Raw genomic sequence first — 19,954 nt, forward strand, 5'->3', positions numbered from 1 at the left:
TTGAAAAATGGGTGAAAATAAGATTATGTAAATTTTGCAACAATGCATTGAATGGGAAAAATATAAGGATTATGGATAAACAGGGAAAAAAAAAAGTCATAATGGTGAAGATGCCAGATGCGAATTTATCTTTAGGTGAGATAGATGGAATGATGAAAACACAAGATAACACAGCCAAGTACAGTGGACTATTCAATAAAAGTTTGAAAGGTAAACTCTCAGTATAAATTGATCTGTGAAGGTACAGACATGCATTTTCATAGCAGCTAGATGTCTGAGGTGTTTTTTTTGGCATTGGGCCTCATAATTCAAACCCTTTGTCCAATCAAGATCAAATTAAACTTCTGTTCTGGAAATATTATGCCTTATTCTGTCCTTTCATACAATACAATTTGAGGATCAGCAGATTCTTCCATTTCTAGATTATCCCTTTAGATATTTTGAAGGCTGTCAACTATCTCAATGTTGATGTGATTAGAATTAGGCAGAACCCATACTCAGAGTGCTCATTTCTTAGGAACACTGCCAGACTTCAGGAGACATTACGTTTGTTACATTCTTCTGAATAAGTAACATTCCAAATAGATTAAATCCATTAAAATAATGGAGCATATCAGGAATGTGCAATCTAATCCAATAGCTTACTATTACTGCAGCAGATGGCTGCTTGCCTAAAATTCTCCATGTGATATATACCAGCCTGTAGTAATATACCAGAAAACAGAATAAACTTACTATTTATTCCCTTGCTGTTTTCAAGTGCTGACTTCCTTTTCTACGCTCATACTAAAAGTCTTAAAAGAAATATTTTTAATTTGTATAAACTGTGACTTATCAGAAGCATGAAAAAATATTACATATAAAAAAAAATCAGCTTTTTACATTATAGTTAATTTATTAGGATGCTTAACCACATCAGTTCCACCATTAGAATCTAGACAACAGGGTACACGCTGTATGCCCCATGGGCACCCTTATATCCTCACTAAATGAGGGAATAAAGGATGGCTCCATTGTTGTTCAGGTCCTTCACTAATATAGGTAATCCAGGTAGGATTTCATACCAATAAGGAATGAAAGTTAGGTAATAGAATCACTATGGATAAAACATCTTAAAGAATTCCAGTTATTCTCAGGTAATTAAGTTTCCTTTCTCCACACACATCCCTGTTTAAGTAGTCCAAATGCCCTTTTGGTTCTCTTCAACTTGCACAATAAGCTCAGTTAAAACAATAATGCTGGTGAATATGCACTACAGCAAAATTTTATAGCCTAATTTTTCCAGGAAAAACATAGGTACTTAGGACCCTTCTTGTGCCTATATAGGTTAGGAAGTTAATTTAATTGCTCTTTTTTGGAAGCATAAAAGTTGCTTTTTAAAGCCCCTTCAAGGCAGCTTCAGATCTTGTTCCATTGTATTTTACATTATATAAAGACATGCTGTTTCTCTCTCAAAGAATGTACAGTCTAAACTGACGCAGCATGGAGGGAAATGCAATGTACCTTAGTATCACGTTTACTTCATCACAAATTGCAGATGTAGTCTACAAAATTTTCAAGTTCTTTGTGTCATAATGAATGTCGTGATTATATTTTGAAAAGAGACTGTAAGAGTAATTCATTGTTGATTGCAATAAAACTCAGTGCTAAGAGCTAAAATTTATCTAAAAATCCCTACTTGCTTAAACTAATCCTCTCTGTAAGTGTATTAATGACATCATCTTCAAAAGCATCCAGCACCTCCAATGTCTTAAATATACACTTTCTTAAGATCTGAGAGGACCATATAGCTGACAAATATTTAAAATATAATAAGCTTTAGCAAACTAACTTTAGACAATTTTTTTTTTTTTTTTTTTTTTTTGCCTACTGCGTTTCTATTTATTCATAAGCTGACAACTAGACAGAAACTTAACTGGCTGAGCCTCAACCTTGTCTGTTTTTTCAAAAGGATTCTAGCTCTCTCCCTCAACAAACAAAAAGACTATTTCTGGTGGGAGATGCACTACCAGTTAAATACTCAGTAAGTGAAAAGCTTTTAATATTCACTGAAATAGATATTCAGCTGACACATCTAATTCCTGTTGTTTGAATGTTATTATTTAACTATTTTCTATCATTGTGCACATTTTCTTATTGGTATTTAAAGTGATCCATATCAGATCTCATCTCTAGTCCTAGTATTTAAAACATAGGTCCAGAAAGGACCTCAGTAAGTTATGCAGATCACTCATCTGACCCAGTAATATGTTTTTCTGAAAGCCATTTTTCAGACCTTTTTTTTTTTTTCAAAGGCCTCCTTAATAGTCCAAGGCAATCTATTTCAGTGAGTCACAGCCCTCTCAATCCTTAGACAATTAGCCATGTTGAGCCTGAATCTTCCTTCTTGCAATCTAAAGCTGTTACTTCTTGTCCTAAACACTATGAACACTGAAAGCATTATTCTGATTACTTTGCTCTTTGAAGCAGCCTTATTAAGTATTCAAAACCTTAGAATATCTCACTTGTCTCATTTTCTCTAGACTCAGAAAAATCTCTTGAATCAATTTTATCTTTCTCCTCCTCTTTAGGCCATGTCTTCCATATTTCTGGTCAGTCTCACTGGTCTGTACTGGAATTCTGCGATCTGTCTAATGGACAGATATTTTTCCTGGGGTGTGACATCTGAAATCAGAAACAATATTTTGGTAATACCTCATTTATGATGAATAGAACAAAATTATTACAAACCCATTCTCAAAGATAAATAGGAGGGCTTCTTCATTCTCTTCTTTGACTGAGAGAAAGCTTAGTTAATATGAGTCAGATAAATTGGCAATACTGCAGAGATTAATAAATTCTAGTAGGATGAATGTCATGAGAAAAGAAAGAAGGACATACTAAGTCCATTTGAATGACCACATATAGGAACAAGTTTTCACATCTAACTGGCACAGCTGATGAAGTCTGCAGTCTGCTCCCCATGTGCAATAACTAATGTCAAGCTTACCCTTTGGATTTTTGATATAACACATTTTAAGCTAAGCATTAGTCTTTGTTTTATATGCAAGTAAAATGAAAAGACTTTCATTTTATTCAAGGTGCAAAGGGTTCTGCTGATCTGGAGAGATGAGTCAGAAGTGACTCATCACTTGTTTTTTGGCAAGGTGTTTAGAACATGGACAAATCACAAGGTGAATGGTAGGAATCATTTGAAACACTATGCTCTCTCACTGTTATTTAAAGGCTCTATTGGTTTAATGTTACACTTTTCTATTTTTCTGAAACCTCAGAGATAAACCAGAAGGCAGAAGGTTTCTCCTCTGCATAAGATTTTTATTCTCTTTACTTAGATTTCATAGATGGTAACATTCTGCCACCTAATATAGCCTGCGTAGTGGAACCTATCATAGATACTAGTTGCTGTCACCTGTGAACTCCTGAAGTACAGAAGTCAAAAGATGACTCACGGTGTACAGATCCCCAAAGAAACCTTCCGGTCAAACATTTTGGATTGTGTTGTGCCCTTTTTAAAGGGTGTCTGTAGTGTCACACAGAACCAAATAAGTGTCACTCACTTAATACATTAAGCATCCATTATTCAGTATCCTGACCGTATCACTACAGCAGTATTTAAAGTCAGCCAATTTCTGGACAGATGTTTCAATCTCAGTACCAAAAGAAAGCAGTTTCTTCTTTACCAGAACCACTTTCTATAGCTTAATGCTATTATTAACAAAAGAAGCAATTACTAGTTACTCTACTTTTTCTTTTTTTTTTGAGTATTGCAGATAACAGAAATGAGACTAACCAGAAGTAGTATTTCAAGTCTAAGCCAGAAATGTTTTAGAGAAATGAGAGTAACAAATGGACAAAACAACCATGGAGACAGATTGCTCAGTTAAGAGTTATATATCTATTAGCTGGATTCATAAGGATGTGGGGGATGTACACCATGACAAGAGGGTCACTGCCAACTAGAAACTCAAGTGCACTGGAATGTTTGTCCTAGAGCAGCTTAGTCCATGACCTTTCTTTCCTCTGAAATACAAGACATTATTCTTTCTCATTTAGCAGAGAACAAAAGTACTAATTGCTTATGGCCCTATTATATTAACATCAGATAGGGACCAGTTAACAGTTATGTCCTTTTGCCAGCTTCATCTCTGAGAATCTGCAGTATGATTCTTATAGCAGGTTAAAGGCTTACTTCAGAAGATATCGAAAGGAAAATTCTTCATTGCAAAAATAAAAGCAATTCATTACCTCATTTGCCTTAACACAGACATGAAGAAGCACGTTGTCCAGAAACACAATTCTGAGAAAAGCTGGAGGAAAAAAAGGCAAAATAAAACACTGCCTTGATCATACTTTTTGTACCTCATTTAATCAACTTTGTGTATTTATTTTCTCTTATCTAATCTTTATTAGCCACAGAAAAATCCATTTTCTTAAACTTGCATCACAATTTAAGTTATGATAGTTGTACCATTAGTAGTAGTATCCTTCAATTTTCATTTCTATTTTCATTTCATTTCTAACAATCCAAATATTCTGACTTACCAAAGATATCCTGTTTCCATATTCTTTTGAAGACAATGAACTGGCATGAAAAAATAAACAGTGTCTCTTCTGAGTAAGAACATATCTTTTATGTGTGTGCGTATGCCCTCCTTATGTCTCCTTTCTAATTCTCATCACCTAAGCTAATTCCATTCTTTTACTCCAAAACATGTCTCTCAGACTGGGATTCCTGATCTCACACTCACGAGTGTATGAGACACTTCCAGTTCTGCACCTCTCACACCTTCTCAAATGTTTTTTGGACAAAAGGGAAAGTACTGCCCTGTGAATGTTAGTGCCACACACCGGATTACCTCAAATTCTGTGTATACTTTTAGAGGAACGAGAAGCCCAGCTTCAACTATGCCTGCCCAGGAGGAAGCACCAAAGCTATAAGTGAGCTCTTGAATTTTGCTAACTCCTTTTGTTGATTCACCTGCCACTGGTTGTAGTTAAAATTGAATCCAAGAAGTACAGAGAAGAAATGATTCTATGTACAGAGCAAATCAGGTCTTGGGCAAACTTTGTTAATTTGGACTTACCTCAAGTAATGTTACACTAGTCCTTTCATTTTGAATATTAGACACACCATCTAGCTTTGTCATGGAGGAAGAACTCATGGGAAGAGGATCCAAGTAGTTCATTTTGATTAGTTTAGCACCACCATAACATCCAGAGGTCTGCAGAGGCATGGAGGGAATTGGGTCCTTCCAGAAAACTTTGTAATCTAGTTCTGTATGCACAGGAACAAGTAATCCAACATACATTGTAAAAGAAGGCAATGAGGCCATGGGAGGCTCTTGATAGGAAAGGGGCTGAAGACTTTACTTAAACCTGAGAATATTATCCATAAAAGGTATATCTACTGGTAGCAGCATTAATTCAACGTAAGCTAATTTGGCCTACTTCAAAAAAAAAAAAAAATTGGTGAGTTTTGCTTTAGAAAGTATTTTAATTGTGTTCTTTGTGTGCTTTTCTGTGCTCCTTAGCATCCCTTGGTAGCTGTGAATTGAAGTGTGATCACAGATTTAAATTGGTTGTAATTTCTCAGTGAGTTGTTAACAGCATAAGAGTGATATGCCTTATATGGAGATATATTACTGTTGACAACAGCTCAATCAACATTCAAATGACCCTCCATTACCATTTGAAAGATTAAGACATCTTCAGTTACAGTTACATCCAATTCTGCAAACATGCCCTGAACAAACCTTTGATGACATTTGTACATTCTTTTCCCCTTGCTCTTAGAGTAACAATTAGTCACATATTATGTATACATAAATAACAGACATTTTAAAGGGGATTTAAAATACATTCATAATTAAACATATCTTTGAAACAAGCTATTGTAACTTGAAAATATCTAGTTGGAAATACATATTAGCATTATAGTTTATTAAACACTGAGGTTTGACACTTACTTCTGAATTTTAAAATTGCTTCAGTATTTCTAAAGAGTTTAAGGGAAACCTGAGATTTGAAGTTGCTGGCAAAGTTGTCCCCAGATATAAATGCTGCCAATGCTTTAGTAAAAGATAAAGTATTATTTTTACCTTCTTATTCTTTTTTTATATTAGTTTTTAATAATAATTTCTTAACAGGCAACTAAATGGAAAACTGTAATGTAAAATAATATAACTAACTTTAGACAAGCTCATTTGCATCTTTTTTCAGTCAAAGCAAAATGAAACTAAACAGTATTAAAGTGATTTTTTTATATACAAACACATAAATGCTGAGAATACAGCATACTGAAATGAGCATAATTTCTGTAGTCTTCAAATTATGTTAGGAAAATATATGAACAACAAATGTAAAATACAAGTGAGTGATCAATAAGTGCCAGCTTCAATAGTGCAACATTTTATTAATGACAGAAATATCTGGTTTTAACACTGCTTGTGTTACAAAAAATGCAGTGATAGTAATAATGGCAGCAAAGGGGGATTTGGCACTGAATATATAAAATAGCAAAAGCACATTTCAGTGGTCTTCTAAATGGATCAACAAAAAGCTTATTAGTGGAAAATAAAAAAAATTCCTTTCAGTTATTTAAACTGGCCAATCAAAGAGCAGAATAAAAATTTGTTTGTGTAAAATAGCGCAATACAATTTACACAAGGTTATCTTAGGAATGTTACCTTTTTTTCAAGTCAACTGATGTAAATGTAAACACAAATATGCTAAGATACATTTAGCAACTTGCACGTGTGTGCATTTGTTTTTATTCAATTCAACTGCCCAGCATATAAATGTTTAGTACTAAAAGGTGCACTTTTAAATCTAGCTGTATTTGTGGCTTGCTTACATACTTGTAGCCTAATTTATGCCCTTTTTTCTTTTTTTTTTTTTTTTTTTTTTTTTTTTAATTAGACCTACAATGGTAGTGTTCCTAAAAATACATTTGTGTGGAATGTCTAAGTTTCTTATTTAAAAACTCAACAATCTAAAATGGAATATAGTACAGTGATGTTTATCTTACTATTAGGCTTTACACAAAGTTTTCACATTCTGCTTTCCATATATATATTTTTCAGGATGTACATCAAACTTGAAGGCAATATAAGCTATGGTTGTGATGGCGGAAAAAAGACGTGGGGCACATAAAAATACACCAGCCATTTTGAAACAGTAGTTTATGTCTATTAAAAAAAAAAAAAAAAATCTTTAATTCTCCTAAAGTTTTACATACAAAGAATAAATGAAATACGATCATATTTTCTTAAAATTTAATACTGGAAATTGGTGCAAGATAAAAATCTATGATGTGGTTGACTTGTTTTTAAACAGGAACCTGAGTAAGGGCAGGAAATATACCATTATGACTAAAAGAATAAAATTCATTAATAATTTAAGTAGCTGAACATGTTTTTAATGTTCTACCACAAAACAGCAAGGCAACAGATGATAATGGCCCTGTATTCAATGAATTATCATGAACACCCACTGCAAACCTGAATATTTTCTGCAAAAATAAAACATCAGATTATGCACAATAATAAAAAAGCATCAGAAATAGATGCACCTGGATTTTTTTCTTTTTTAAACCACAAATATCAGAATTCAGCATTTATGTCACAGTCCTTGAACAGTTGCTCTGAGATGACTACATTAAGCACACTACTGCACTAAGTAGACACCCCACAACAGGCTTGCACTGCAACAGTAACATAGTTTTCATATAGGCACAGACTTTTTCTCATTCATGTTCAAAACCAACATGAAATAAACAACTCAAGACAATATTAGGATCCATCCCACCCTTCCTTGTTAGCATAAAGTTCTTGCCACTTTGGTAATTGAAGTCACTGAATGTTTTTAAAATTTCAGGTACCTCAAGGAAAATAAGAGTTCCATATTCAGCAAGGCAGCATTATATCAGGATATTTTATACCAACTAAGGCATAAAGAACTTTGCATCAGGGTATACAATACTCAATATTTCAATAAAGTTTCATATTTTGTGTGGCAAAAGTGCATAGGAGTGGGATTCCACTAGAGTAGAAAGAATCCTCTCACAGTATTAAGGCCTTTCAATTTTATGTGAACTGTGTCAGGCTAAAGTCAGCACAGTGGAAAAAAAAAATAGGCTATCATCATATTGGACACCACTGAAGTTTTCTTAGCATGTCTTGTCTTCTCCTAGTTGTCGCTCATCTTCTTCATCAGCTTCCTCAATAACCTGAATTTCATCTGCCTGAGGTAAAGATGAGATCTCAGTCAGCAGTTTAGCTCCTTCAGCTTTACTTTTTTCTTCCTCTTCAATCATTTTCTTCCATATTTTGTGATTTTCACTGAGATGGTGTATTAGCTGGCAAAATACTCGTCTACCTTTTTTTCTTTGAGCTTCTGTAAAATTATAAGCACATTTGATTGTTTGAGATTCAAAGTAATTGTATTTTACACATACAAAACCAATGGTACGTTGTAAGAGAGATGCAAATTTGAGCAAAAACCATGGATGCTTATTCAGAATATTTAAATACGGACATGGCAAAGGATAACAATGAGTTTCTGTTTCAAATTGCAAGTCTCCTGGTATTAACAAAAATTTTATTAAAAGAGTAAAATTTATGAAGTAGCACAATCGCAAAATCTACAATAATCGTACTATACAATTTCAACCCTCATTGCTACGTCTGAATCTATTAAATGACAACCATATGCGCCGACTGAAATACAGAAACTTACTTAAAATAAGATCATCTTCCATTTCATCATCATCACTCTCTAACTGTGCTCCATCATCATCTTCAGTACTTTCTGCATCCTCCTCCTCTTCATCAACCCATTGCCCTGGAAGTAACCCAGCTGCATTATAGGAATTACAAAGGGGGCCAACTATGTGAGTGATGAAAGATTCTTGCAGTTTTGCAAGCTGTGGAGAAGAACGATCCATGAAGGGGCTTATAGGTAATCCAAGACTTGCTTCTTCATCACCCTGAAAGAGAAATGAAAAAAAAAAATTATCAGAACTCACAAAATTAAGTTGAATTTTTTATTTTAAAGATTACTTTTATGGAACCAAGTAAACATCACATGCATTGTATCTTTTTACTAGAGGCAATAATAGTATAGACTAAGTGAATGAAAATGTAATTAGGCCAATTTAAAATAAAGACACATTATAGCTCAGACTTGCATAGCCCATAATCCTCCCTTCAGCTTTGCTGCGAGATACCCTTGTGCATGGATGCAGACCTAGTTCTACTGGAGCTGCTATTCCTTGGCCTTTACAGGCAAGCCTTTACAGGCTTCAGGGTAGGCAGAGTTTTGACTTCAAATGCTGAGCTGATGAACAGAGAAAATGGGAAAGTAATCAGCTAGAGTAAGGCATTCTGGTAAATGGCTTCCCCCCAAAGTCATAGAAAAATGAAATGAACTATAACATCCAGAATAAAGTGGTTTGGGGTTTTTTCCCATTTTATAAACTGGAGAAGAAAAAATTGAACAGTTGCTCCTACAGAACTCTGAGTTATAATCACTTGTCTCAGCACTTCTGTGGACCTGATAGTTTTTCAAAAAAGTTTTTCCTAAAGCAGCAACTTAGAATACTAAGGTCTTACAGTAAGTGTAAGCACTTCAGATTATTATTGCTATTGCTTAAATCTCCCAAGTGATTTTGTTGTTTACTTTTATCTTCCTAGCTTGAAAAGTATTTTTCAATCCTTGGTTGTTGCCTCATAAATAGTTAACTCCTCAGAAGGCTGACTACAGAAAAATAACAGAGTAGAAATGTAGAATATATTTTGGGGTCTTACAGAAGTTGTAAATGTAAACATAGGCCACAAATTTTCAGGCTTTTTTCCAGTTAATCTTGATAGGATTATTTATCAAGGTTCCACTGTAAAAATCTTATTTCCATTTTAATACTGTTAGTTACTACTGTGTATTTTTAATATTTAATTTTGAAAGTTTTGAAATATCCTCTGTCTTTGCACTAAGAGTTAGCTGAATATACATTTCCAGTCTTGTGGATTGTATACATATTCTTTGACCTGGAAACATACCAGTGAACTTAATTTCCCAAAGTGGAACAAGTTATTTTGGTTTAATCAGCTTCATCCTATGAAAAAAAAAAAAACCAAAAGAAAATAAACTAATATCTGAAAAATGGACAACATTGGCAGGGAGCTTGTTTTCAAGCTTCTAACACAATTGATAAAAAGTAAGAGATTATGTTAGTATCCTACCTATAAAAATAAATTTTCAGTATTCAGAAAGAGAAGATGGAAATACCTTACTTGAAGATTTAACACAAGGAATAATGTTTAATTTAGTTATACATTTGCTAATGCAAAGAACTGATCATTTGCCTGTCATTAAAGAAAGAGTAAATTACACTTTCTATACCCACCTGTTCATAAAACTCATTAACAATGCCTTCTGTCCATTTCAGATGCAGCTCTCTAACTTTTGCTGGGCCATTAATATCTGCCAGTTTGATGCATATTTGACAGGCTAGTAGGCGATCATTTTCATTGCTCCATTCTATACCATGACTGTTGATATCATTGACCTGGATTGAGCATGTACATTTTTAAAAATTAAGTTAAAACTCATCAATGGGGTTGGTTTTTTTCAGGCTTTGCACAACAGACACTTGCATTAATTTTTCTATATCTTTTTTTGTTTTATATAGTAAAAAAAAGTCATTTACTATCTCTCAGAAGATGGATATGGGAGATATGATCGTGTTCTCCTGTGGGTCCCTGAGTAACATCTGCTAGGCTTATTAGGCAATCTACAAAACAATCTACAATTGGTTTGTACAAAGGAAACACTCTATTTGCTTTTTTTTGTAACCTAAATTTAAATAACATAAAACTTTAGATGCAAGTTATTAATACTAACAACTACTGAGTAGCAACATTAACATCAATATATCATGACAAGCTCAGTGCAGAAACTAAAATGTAACAAACCTTGGCATTAAATTCTGCAAGGAAATCAAAATGCTTCTTGAGATCTGTGGCAAGGATTGCTTCGATCACTAAGAAACGAAAACGCTTGAATTCTACATGATCAAGATTTGATAAAAAGTTGTATTCTGGTTGTGATAAGAAAAGATTCCAGGCAGAAGCAGCATGGTGATTTTCTAAGACCGATTTGTCATTGTAGAGAACAGCCTACGGAAAAAAAAAAAAAAAAAAAAAAAAAAAAGAGAGAAAGAGAATCATAAGTGTCAGAGCAAAGATTTAAAATTATAATTAAATATTCTGAAGCTTAAGGGCTAGTCAGAAACAAGACTTAATTAAAAAAAAAAAAAACAAACCAAAACCAAAACAAAAAAACCCCAACCATTGGAAATGATGCTTTGCCTTCTAGTTTTGAAGGTTAAAGTGAAACAAAAATGGCAGATGAGAAAAAAAAAACCCAAACAATTAGCAAAGCTTTTTCTTTCCTTGAAAGTCCTTAATGATGTCTTACTGACATCTACATTCACACTGTAGGCACACATACACAAACCACTTAAAATGTAGACTTCAGACCCTTGGCAAGTATGTGTGGAGCACACACACTGACATAAAAAACCCAACCAAACAAACCAAACCACACCCCAGATCTAAGTATATGCTTTTAATTCCTCTTAATTCCAGTATTGTTTAAAAAAAACACAAAAAGAACTCCAAAGCCTATAAGAACTGTGGTTAACGCAAAATAGTGTGGACTATCACTAGTTTTCAATGTGCTACGTTTAATGCTGATGAATACATTTTAACTGCAAATGAGTTAATTAAAATATTAAAACAGTAGTAGATTTTACTCACAACTTCTGTGTTTATACAAAACATCCTAGAAAATAATTGAATATAGATTAAATAGGACCTGAAAAAAATTATTTGGAAAACTGCAAAAATAATCTTTATGTTTTGCGGAAAGGAAAAGATCATTAACAAAATGAACATGTGTATTTTTGAAAATTGGAGATCAATGTCTGTGTTGTTTGTTTTTATTCTTCCTTGTATACTGCTTTCAGCAGAAATACATAACTGCCTACATCCTAAACTTTTTTTGCAACAAGGAATTGTTGAAAACTGACTGGAAAGTTCACTTTTGAAGTATCCATCTCCTGACAAGTTGTATTGGTTTCTGACTTACTATTATTATTGTTGCTGTTGATGTTGTTGTTATTATTTAAGTTTCTTGTCTCTAACTTATTAAGAGCGATCCAAATAGCCATCATAAATATTCTTCCCCAGATAATATTCCACTCTTCAGATAAAACTATTTCACCATGCAGTTTAGGCATCTTTTCTTCCGTGCTTTTCCTTCCAATTCTTCCCTGCCCCACCTTTTTTTTTTCCTATCTGCTATTTTGTTTAGCTTTACCCTTCTTTACCTATTTTGTCGTAGCCTTTTAGACCCTGAAGAGCATAGCATCTCCCTTCTTTCTACTCTCTGTTCTAACAACAAAGTTGAATATGGGAGATAAAAGCAAGGATGCCTTACCAATTTCTTCTTATTTTACTCATACTCCCTTAAAGGTAATAGCTATTTACCATACAGGACTAATTAGAAATACAAAGACTAGGCGATGCAGTTAATTGGACTATTAGAGAAACATGTGTTTTTATGGTAATTGCTGATACCACTATGATTTCAGAGGTCTCCCAAAATGTAAGATATCCATGAATTAGCTGCTTAGACAGTCCTAGGGCCAGCTCTCTAGGAAATAATCTTTTACTCTTACCTGCATTGATTTATGTTATTATTTTCAATTTTGTAAATTGAAAATTATTTTTACACACATACACAACCAATATGTACAAAACACATTAGAATGTATCAGAAAGAAAAAAAGTATTATACAAGTTAAGTATAAATTAATTTCCCTGTTTCTTAAATTGGGCAAATGATCCTAAACTGGCTACATTAGGGATATAGAAGAGAAAATTTTTCATTATTCTGATTTCAGATACAGACAAATAATTTTCTGGTTAAAGAATTTCTTACCTGAGGTGCATTTGTAGCCACTAGAAAAGCATTTGTACGACCAGGATGATCATAATCGTGCATGGCAGCTGCTACATATAAAGCCATCAATTCCAAAGCAGGAATGTTTGATGCCAGACAACCATAACTGTCATCAGCAATAGAACAACTTTTTGAAGAAATATAGCTGACTCTAACAGGGGCAATACCACTGGCTTCATCTAAGAAAATTGAAAATACAAACATAAAATATTTTTGCACAACATTATTTCATTCATATTTTTAATACATTTTAAATGACTCAGCCATATACTGTTGTGAAAATAATCTTAATATAATTATCCTTGTAATTGTGGAGCTGAATAATTGGCAAAGACAGACTTATACTTTTTTTAAAAAGTCATACTATTGTCTATAGATAAACCAGCAATTTTGAAGAAAAGTTGAAATGCCAGTAAGTCATAAATTCATCACGGCCACACAGGTTGTCCAGAAGGGTACATGTAGTCTTACAAATACATAAAAAGTTTCAGCTGTTTCATGACATTACACAAGGAGGGCAAAATCCTACAGGACATTGTGGAGCCTGCAAGAAGTGTGCCAAAACTGGAAAGCTGAATGTTCCTGTTCTAAAACAAATCCTTTACCTAGTACTACATGCAGATATACCTCAGGATCCATTTTTTCAGACAAGATTTCCCATCATAATGCTGAGGGGTAACTATCATTCACACAAATAAAGGATATGTTTAATGATTTTTTTAACACAAAAATGTGGATTTTTATCATGCTCTAAAATACGGAATAATAAAAGCTTTTTCTTTACTGATAAATTCTATGCACAACTGATTATTTTTAATAATATTCTCCAAAATTTTCATAATGATAAAGAACTCATGCTTTATTCCATTAATGACCTAAAAAGAAGAAATCTATATTCTTACTTGTTATTCAAAAATTCACACAAAAAAAGTTCAGAAGAACTTTGAACAGTCATAATCAAGAAAAATAAGTATTTTTAATTCACCACAGTCAGAGCTCACTCTTGCCATGCAATTTTAGAAAAAGAAATGTAGACTTTACACTTTTGGCAATATGTATGGGGCAGATATCCACACTTGCTGCCCTCATCAGAAGAGGGGAGGAAGGAATAAAAGATTTGCTTTGGTCCTTGAAACTGTATGGTACCTTAGAAGACATAAAACAGAGGAAGTCACCTCTTTGCAGCTACAGTTCTCTTGTGCTGCAGAAGGCTGTTCAGAGGAATGTTTCAGCAAGCACAGAAGGGGCAATCTAGGGGAACAAGGGACACCAGCCATCTAGTCTATGTCTCTTGATTGCAGTAGAGTTGCCATTTAGATTAGAAAGCAACCATAACAATCTAAGCTTTTAATTATTAAAATGCACTTTTAGGTATTTGTTCCATGGGAGGGAATGAAGAGAAGGAGAAAAACTAGCAAAAATGTACATCTCAGAGTCCAAACTACAGATCCTGGAAAATCCACATGGATACCAATGGTTACACATTACTGTTAAGGCCTCTGTCACTTCTTACGCCTTCCCCTTACTGTCATGCTGCTAAAGACCTCCTGCTGTTATGCAGACCTGGAATTTCATTCCCTTCTTAAAATGACAGTACTAAAAGAGCATTCTACAGTTTCTCTCCAACCTCAATAGGGCCAAGAAAGGATCAATCAGCATCTCCCTTAGTAATTCTATACTTGGCCCATTTCTTGGACTTGCAGACCTATAGGAAAAGCTCAGGGGACAGTGGAAACTACTGCAAAAGGAACTAAACCATTAAGTTAGAAATACTTGCATGATAAGGAGATTCACAGTTTTATTCTCCTCTTTCCCCTGGACAAAGTCACTACTTAAAAAAAAAAAAAAAAAAAAAAAAAGCAATAGTACTTATTTCATCACTGCATAATAAAAAGGGCCTCTTTTGCCCTAATAGCATAAGCGAGGATTAAAAATCCTAGTAACTTTTATACTGGAAGAGTTCCAAAACAATAAAACTAAAATTTCTTATTTTAATTTTACTTTTTTTGTAAAGGGAAACAAAAGGATTTTTATCATTTTTCTTTCCTCCAGTCAAGTCTCCAGTCCCAACCCTTTTAACACTTAGAGAAAGAAAATGCAATAGGGTATAATCAGTGGATGTGGACAAACTTCGTAAAAGAGAAAGGTGCCAGCAGAGGGGCTAATTAGTAAGGAAGAAATAACATACACTGTATGATGTGAACTGTACAGAACAAATTGCTTCTTAAAATTACAGCCCTTTAAAAGCCACAACTTGCATCTTGTCTTGTTTTACTGCACATCTAAGACAGAGTTCTTAGAGAGTGCTTGATTTCCCCGTGCTTGACTTCCCGATTTTATTTTTCTTAAATACATATATTTTAGTATAAAGGTTTATGTTTAGAAAAATTATACTTTACTTACAGCATATATTTTAGTAAAAACTACAAATTTAAAAGTTAATTCCATTAAGTCGCAGACAACACAAAAACAAGCTTCATTAGAACTAACGTAAAAAAATTTGAATTTGAAGTCTTTATTTCTCTTTCAGGGATGCTCTTATGCAGTTATTGTTAGGGTAGTCACTTCAATGTCTGAATGTCTGCATGTGATATCTAATACAAAATCCTGAAATACTAATTTTTACACTAAAACCATTAAGGAGAACTTCAATTAAGTTAAATACTTTGACTTTGGTATTTTTTTTTTGTTCTATTTAATTTCCCAATAAAGTTAAGAAATATTAGTCTAATGTATTTCAAATGCTAAAAATACGTTGACTGTAGCAGTATACAGAGGTTTCATTCAGCATAGAAAATTTATTAAGTGAACCTGTATTCTTGGCTAACAAACTAAACACTATTAATCTAATAATTTTTCTAAAAATCTACTGCATATTTCTTAATGGCGTGTACTAACATTGTGGTATTCCTACTGGCTTATATTAAAATACAAAAAAATATTTGAGTGATAAGCATAATTAGATATTTTCTTCCAGAGTAATTTGTTTTACCTAATATAGTTTCATTAAAACTTTCTTACAGCAAAAGTAAAAAATAACCTGTGTGAATACATACCCATATCACTTTCCATGATATGCTCATTATGAATTTGCTGAAATCCAGGAATGGGCCGTGTTGTCAGATACCATACTGCATGAAGAACATCTGTGGCATGTATACGATTGTGATCTGAAAATTATCAAAATATAATAAAAAAATATTATCTGAAATATAATCAAAAGGAACAAATAGAAAGAAAAAAGAAATGTAACGTACCACATTTACTGTAAGGGAGATTTTGAGTAAATATAAAGGAAAAATTGAATTTAAATTGTTAGCAGAGGCTGTATCACCAAACATTTTTAAGAAACAAGTTACATAAACATCAAACATCCTCTAAGCATGCTTCATCCTAGCTGAGAGTCAGGAAGGGATTAAATAGCCTTTTAAATCAGCAATGGTGAGCCACTAGCGTAGCTTCCAATCTGATACCTACAAGCACCTGGGTTGGTTCAAACATCTGTGACACAGGGTAGGTGGGAGGGAGGGTAGGGACAACACAGACAGGGTTTGGTTTTTTGTTTTCTTTTGTTTTCCAATAAATTTGTCTGCCCTAAACAGCAAGATGAATAATTACTGTCAAAATTCTATAGTTTCTTATTATTCTATAACAGGCCTAAACCAAATTTTTGTTAAATCAGCAAATATTCTCCCATTGACTTCAGTGTGTTTGATTCAATTACTCATTCAAATTCTTTAAGATTATATTCAACCTACATATTAACAAATTCAGTTTTGGAGTCCACCAATTTTTTGCTGCAATTCATTAAATCAGTTCTAAATTCTGACAAATGTATTAATTAAAAATATACTAAGTTCAGACATTGTCCACCTGTGTATTAAACATTAAACTAATACATACACTAAAGGAGATACACTAATACAAAAGAAAAACTTATGTAATTGGATAGTACTTACAGGGAATATCTCGGTAGCCATTTTCTAGTGCACAGAAGTAATTCATGAATTCTTGAGTTGGGATTTTGAAAATTTCAAACAAACCAGTGTCTTGAAACAAGGTATAAGTTACCTAAATACATATTAAAATGAATTTTAGTATACCTAAGCATATTCTTTTTCAACTTTAAAAATATTCCTGTTTTTAAAATTTTGCTTGCTGATGGAGATGGAAGTTACTGAAATTCCATTAAAGATTATCTGAAAGCTATGGTCAGAGAGATATGTTTAATGATTTTTTTAACACAAAAATGTGGATTTTTATCATGCTCTAAAATACGGAATAATAAAAGCTTTTTCTTTACTGATAAATTCTATGCACAACTGATTATTTTTAATAATATTCTCCAAAATTTTCATAATGATAAAGAACTCATGCTTTATTCCATTAATGACCTAAAAAGAAGAAATCTATATTCTTACTTGTTATTCAAAAATTCAAATTACTTAACTATAGTAGCAGAGCCATTAATATAAAAAAAATACTATTTTTGAGACTTTGGCGAAGACATCCTATTTCTTTTATTCATTATGACTTATCTTGGCTATTTTTAACAAAGCTAGCTGGTAAATGAAAAAATATTTCAAAAATGTACTCAGAACACCCACACATGTATATACTGTGCAAATATATTACATTTTACAAGTAGAGCTTAGTGACTACAAAGACCTAATACACCCAAGACTGAAAATATTAAGAAAGCTTTTCAAAACAAGTCACTGCTACTCATTTTTGTCACTTCTTTCCCAGACACTTGCGAGAAAGAATACATTCTGAAATGTGGGAGGTGCTCAAAGGAATATGAGAGCAAAATGAGGGGACATCCCTCCTTCTACCTACCCCAACCATTCCCCTTACACATACCCAATCTGAGAACCTTACAACTTATGATGGTAAAATACAGGTTTTAATTGACTCTTAAGTGTGTATCAGATGCTTACAGCACAAGAGACAAAATGACTGGGGTGGGAGGAGAAGGACGAGTAGCACACATACATACAATATCAGGAAGAACTGATACAGAAATTCTGGTAGAGTTAAGTATAAACCTGCACAGTTAAGTACTTACAAGTTTGAACTATCCCCTAGATTGCACACAAATGAACTGCAAGCTAATGTGAATCACAGAGTACTAGTATACTACAGTAAAAACACCACTCAGAAGTGGATTACAGCATTCCAGTCTGTAGCTTAACAGTTGTCGCTAACTGAGGTGACAAAAGACCTGAAAACATTTGATCAAACAAGACTAATAGAAGATTTAAAACCATACCCAGAGTATTGTGTATTATGAAAGAAAAGGCAGTGTGTAATGACAAAAATGAAATTATCCCCATTGTTTTTTCCTGTCTTCAGTATAGGTGCAGGCCTATGGTTCCAACTGCACCTGAGTACTTATAACCTGTTTCCTTCCCTCCAGCTGATTGTTCCTGACACTACCCGTGAACAAGAGTAACATGCATTCTACTCCAGGGTAGGAAACTAAGGTACTGGCAATAAAAATATTTTGAGGTCAGATCAGAAGCAAATCCAGCTCATACTATAGCTCCATGATTGCTAAATCCAGTATAAAGAAAGAAACAGAAGCTTCCAGATGACACTGATGAATGGGAGAGGCTGGGGGAGAGCAAACAGGATCATACTTTTGCACCTGCCAGTAGATTGGCTTCAGCACAACATAAAACTGCACAAAAGAGCTTAGTAATAAGTCAGAAAGAGATAAAAGGGATACTACATGCAGAAAGCAGCATGGAAAAAAAATCCCATTGTTTGTAGGATCAAGAGGCAAAAGACTGCCTAAAAGATCACTTCTCTTCCCCCACAGGTGTAGCTCTGGCAGAAATATTTTACTGAAATAAAGAAAAAAGAAATGGTTGACAAACAAGGTAGTTAATTCTGAAAGCAGGAGACAATTTTTCATAGGAAATGACATATTACTATGAAACCTAGTAAGTGTGAATCTAACCTATTTTTACATTGAGAGTAAAATTGATAAAATTTGGAGCAAGTTGTCTATAGATCGATCACTTTTTATGGTTTACAATGAAATGGAGTACATGAGAAATGATATTTCTACTTTTCAAGTTAGCATTCATAAATATGTTGACTGCAAAACTTCTTCACAGTTTAAATAAAATATATAAAGCACAACAGCTTTACACACCCTCCCTCATATAATAAAAGACAACAAACCTGGCTAAGGATCCTTCCAGACTGATCTCCCATTTCTTGTACAAGGTCAAAAATTTGGAAATTCCAATTGTTCATCTTCTCCATTAGTGAATCATGGTCTAATACCATTGTTTCTGATGTAGGACTCTGCTCTACCTGTATGAGAGTAAGATATTTTATCATCTCTAAAATAACAATGAAAACTAATTTGTCAGTTGTATTGGCAAAAAAAGCCAAGAAAATGATAAATCATTATTGAACTTATTGAATGGTGATGTAACTATGGCTATGAGATAATCATAAATCAATAGTACAAATAGCACAGTTAAGGGCTTGACTTTTCATATTTTGGGGCAGCAGATTCCAGGGCTTTCTAAGATGGTGCTAAATTTTCATTCTTATTTCTTTTTAAACAAGCTGAGTTAATAAAACAACGCAAAAATATGCATAGGCTAACAAAATATTTACTGACCTTTAACAGTTCATTAATTAAACAAGCTTTAAAAAAATTGATGTATAAACCCAAAATGTTAGTAAAGCTTAAACCATTTGTCTCCCTGCTCTTCCAATACATTGCACTGTATGAACATTCATTTGTAAGTCTCACTGAAACTGCCACATCTTTCATAAACTTCCAAGAGAAAATACTAGCCAAACTGTTGGAGCATACTATCAACATTAAAACTACACAAATTAATTTTGGTCAACAAAAAAATTAATACAATCACCATCTTTCTTGTCATTTGCTAGTGAAATTTAT

General features: G+C 33.4%; 1 protein-coding gene across 1 annotated transcript in view; it reads right to left on the reverse strand.

The window, feature by feature from the left end:
• Positions 1 to 6,392: 6,392 nt before the first annotated feature.
• Positions 6,393 to 19,954, reverse strand: part of PDE3B (phosphodiesterase 3B) — a 95,269-nt gene continuing 81,707 nt past the window's right edge. Inside the window, 8 exon segments of the mRNA XM_030038359.2 lie at positions 6,393 to 8,394; positions 8,737 to 8,986; positions 10,403 to 10,564; positions 10,971 to 11,174; positions 13,003 to 13,202; positions 16,080 to 16,193; positions 16,983 to 17,094; positions 19,216 to 19,350. Of these exon segments, the coding sequence (XP_029894219.1) occupies positions 8,168 to 8,394; positions 8,737 to 8,986; positions 10,403 to 10,564; positions 10,971 to 11,174; positions 13,003 to 13,202; positions 16,080 to 16,193; positions 16,983 to 17,094; positions 19,216 to 19,350 (1,404 nt within the window). The 3' untranslated portion in view covers positions 6,393 to 8,167.

The sequence above is a fragment of the Aquila chrysaetos genome, chromosome 16 (genome assembly GCF_900496995.4).
Source record: "Aquila chrysaetos chrysaetos chromosome 16, bAquChr1.4, whole genome shotgun sequence".
NCBI lineage: Eukaryota > Metazoa > Chordata > Aves > Accipitriformes > Accipitridae > Aquila > Aquila chrysaetos.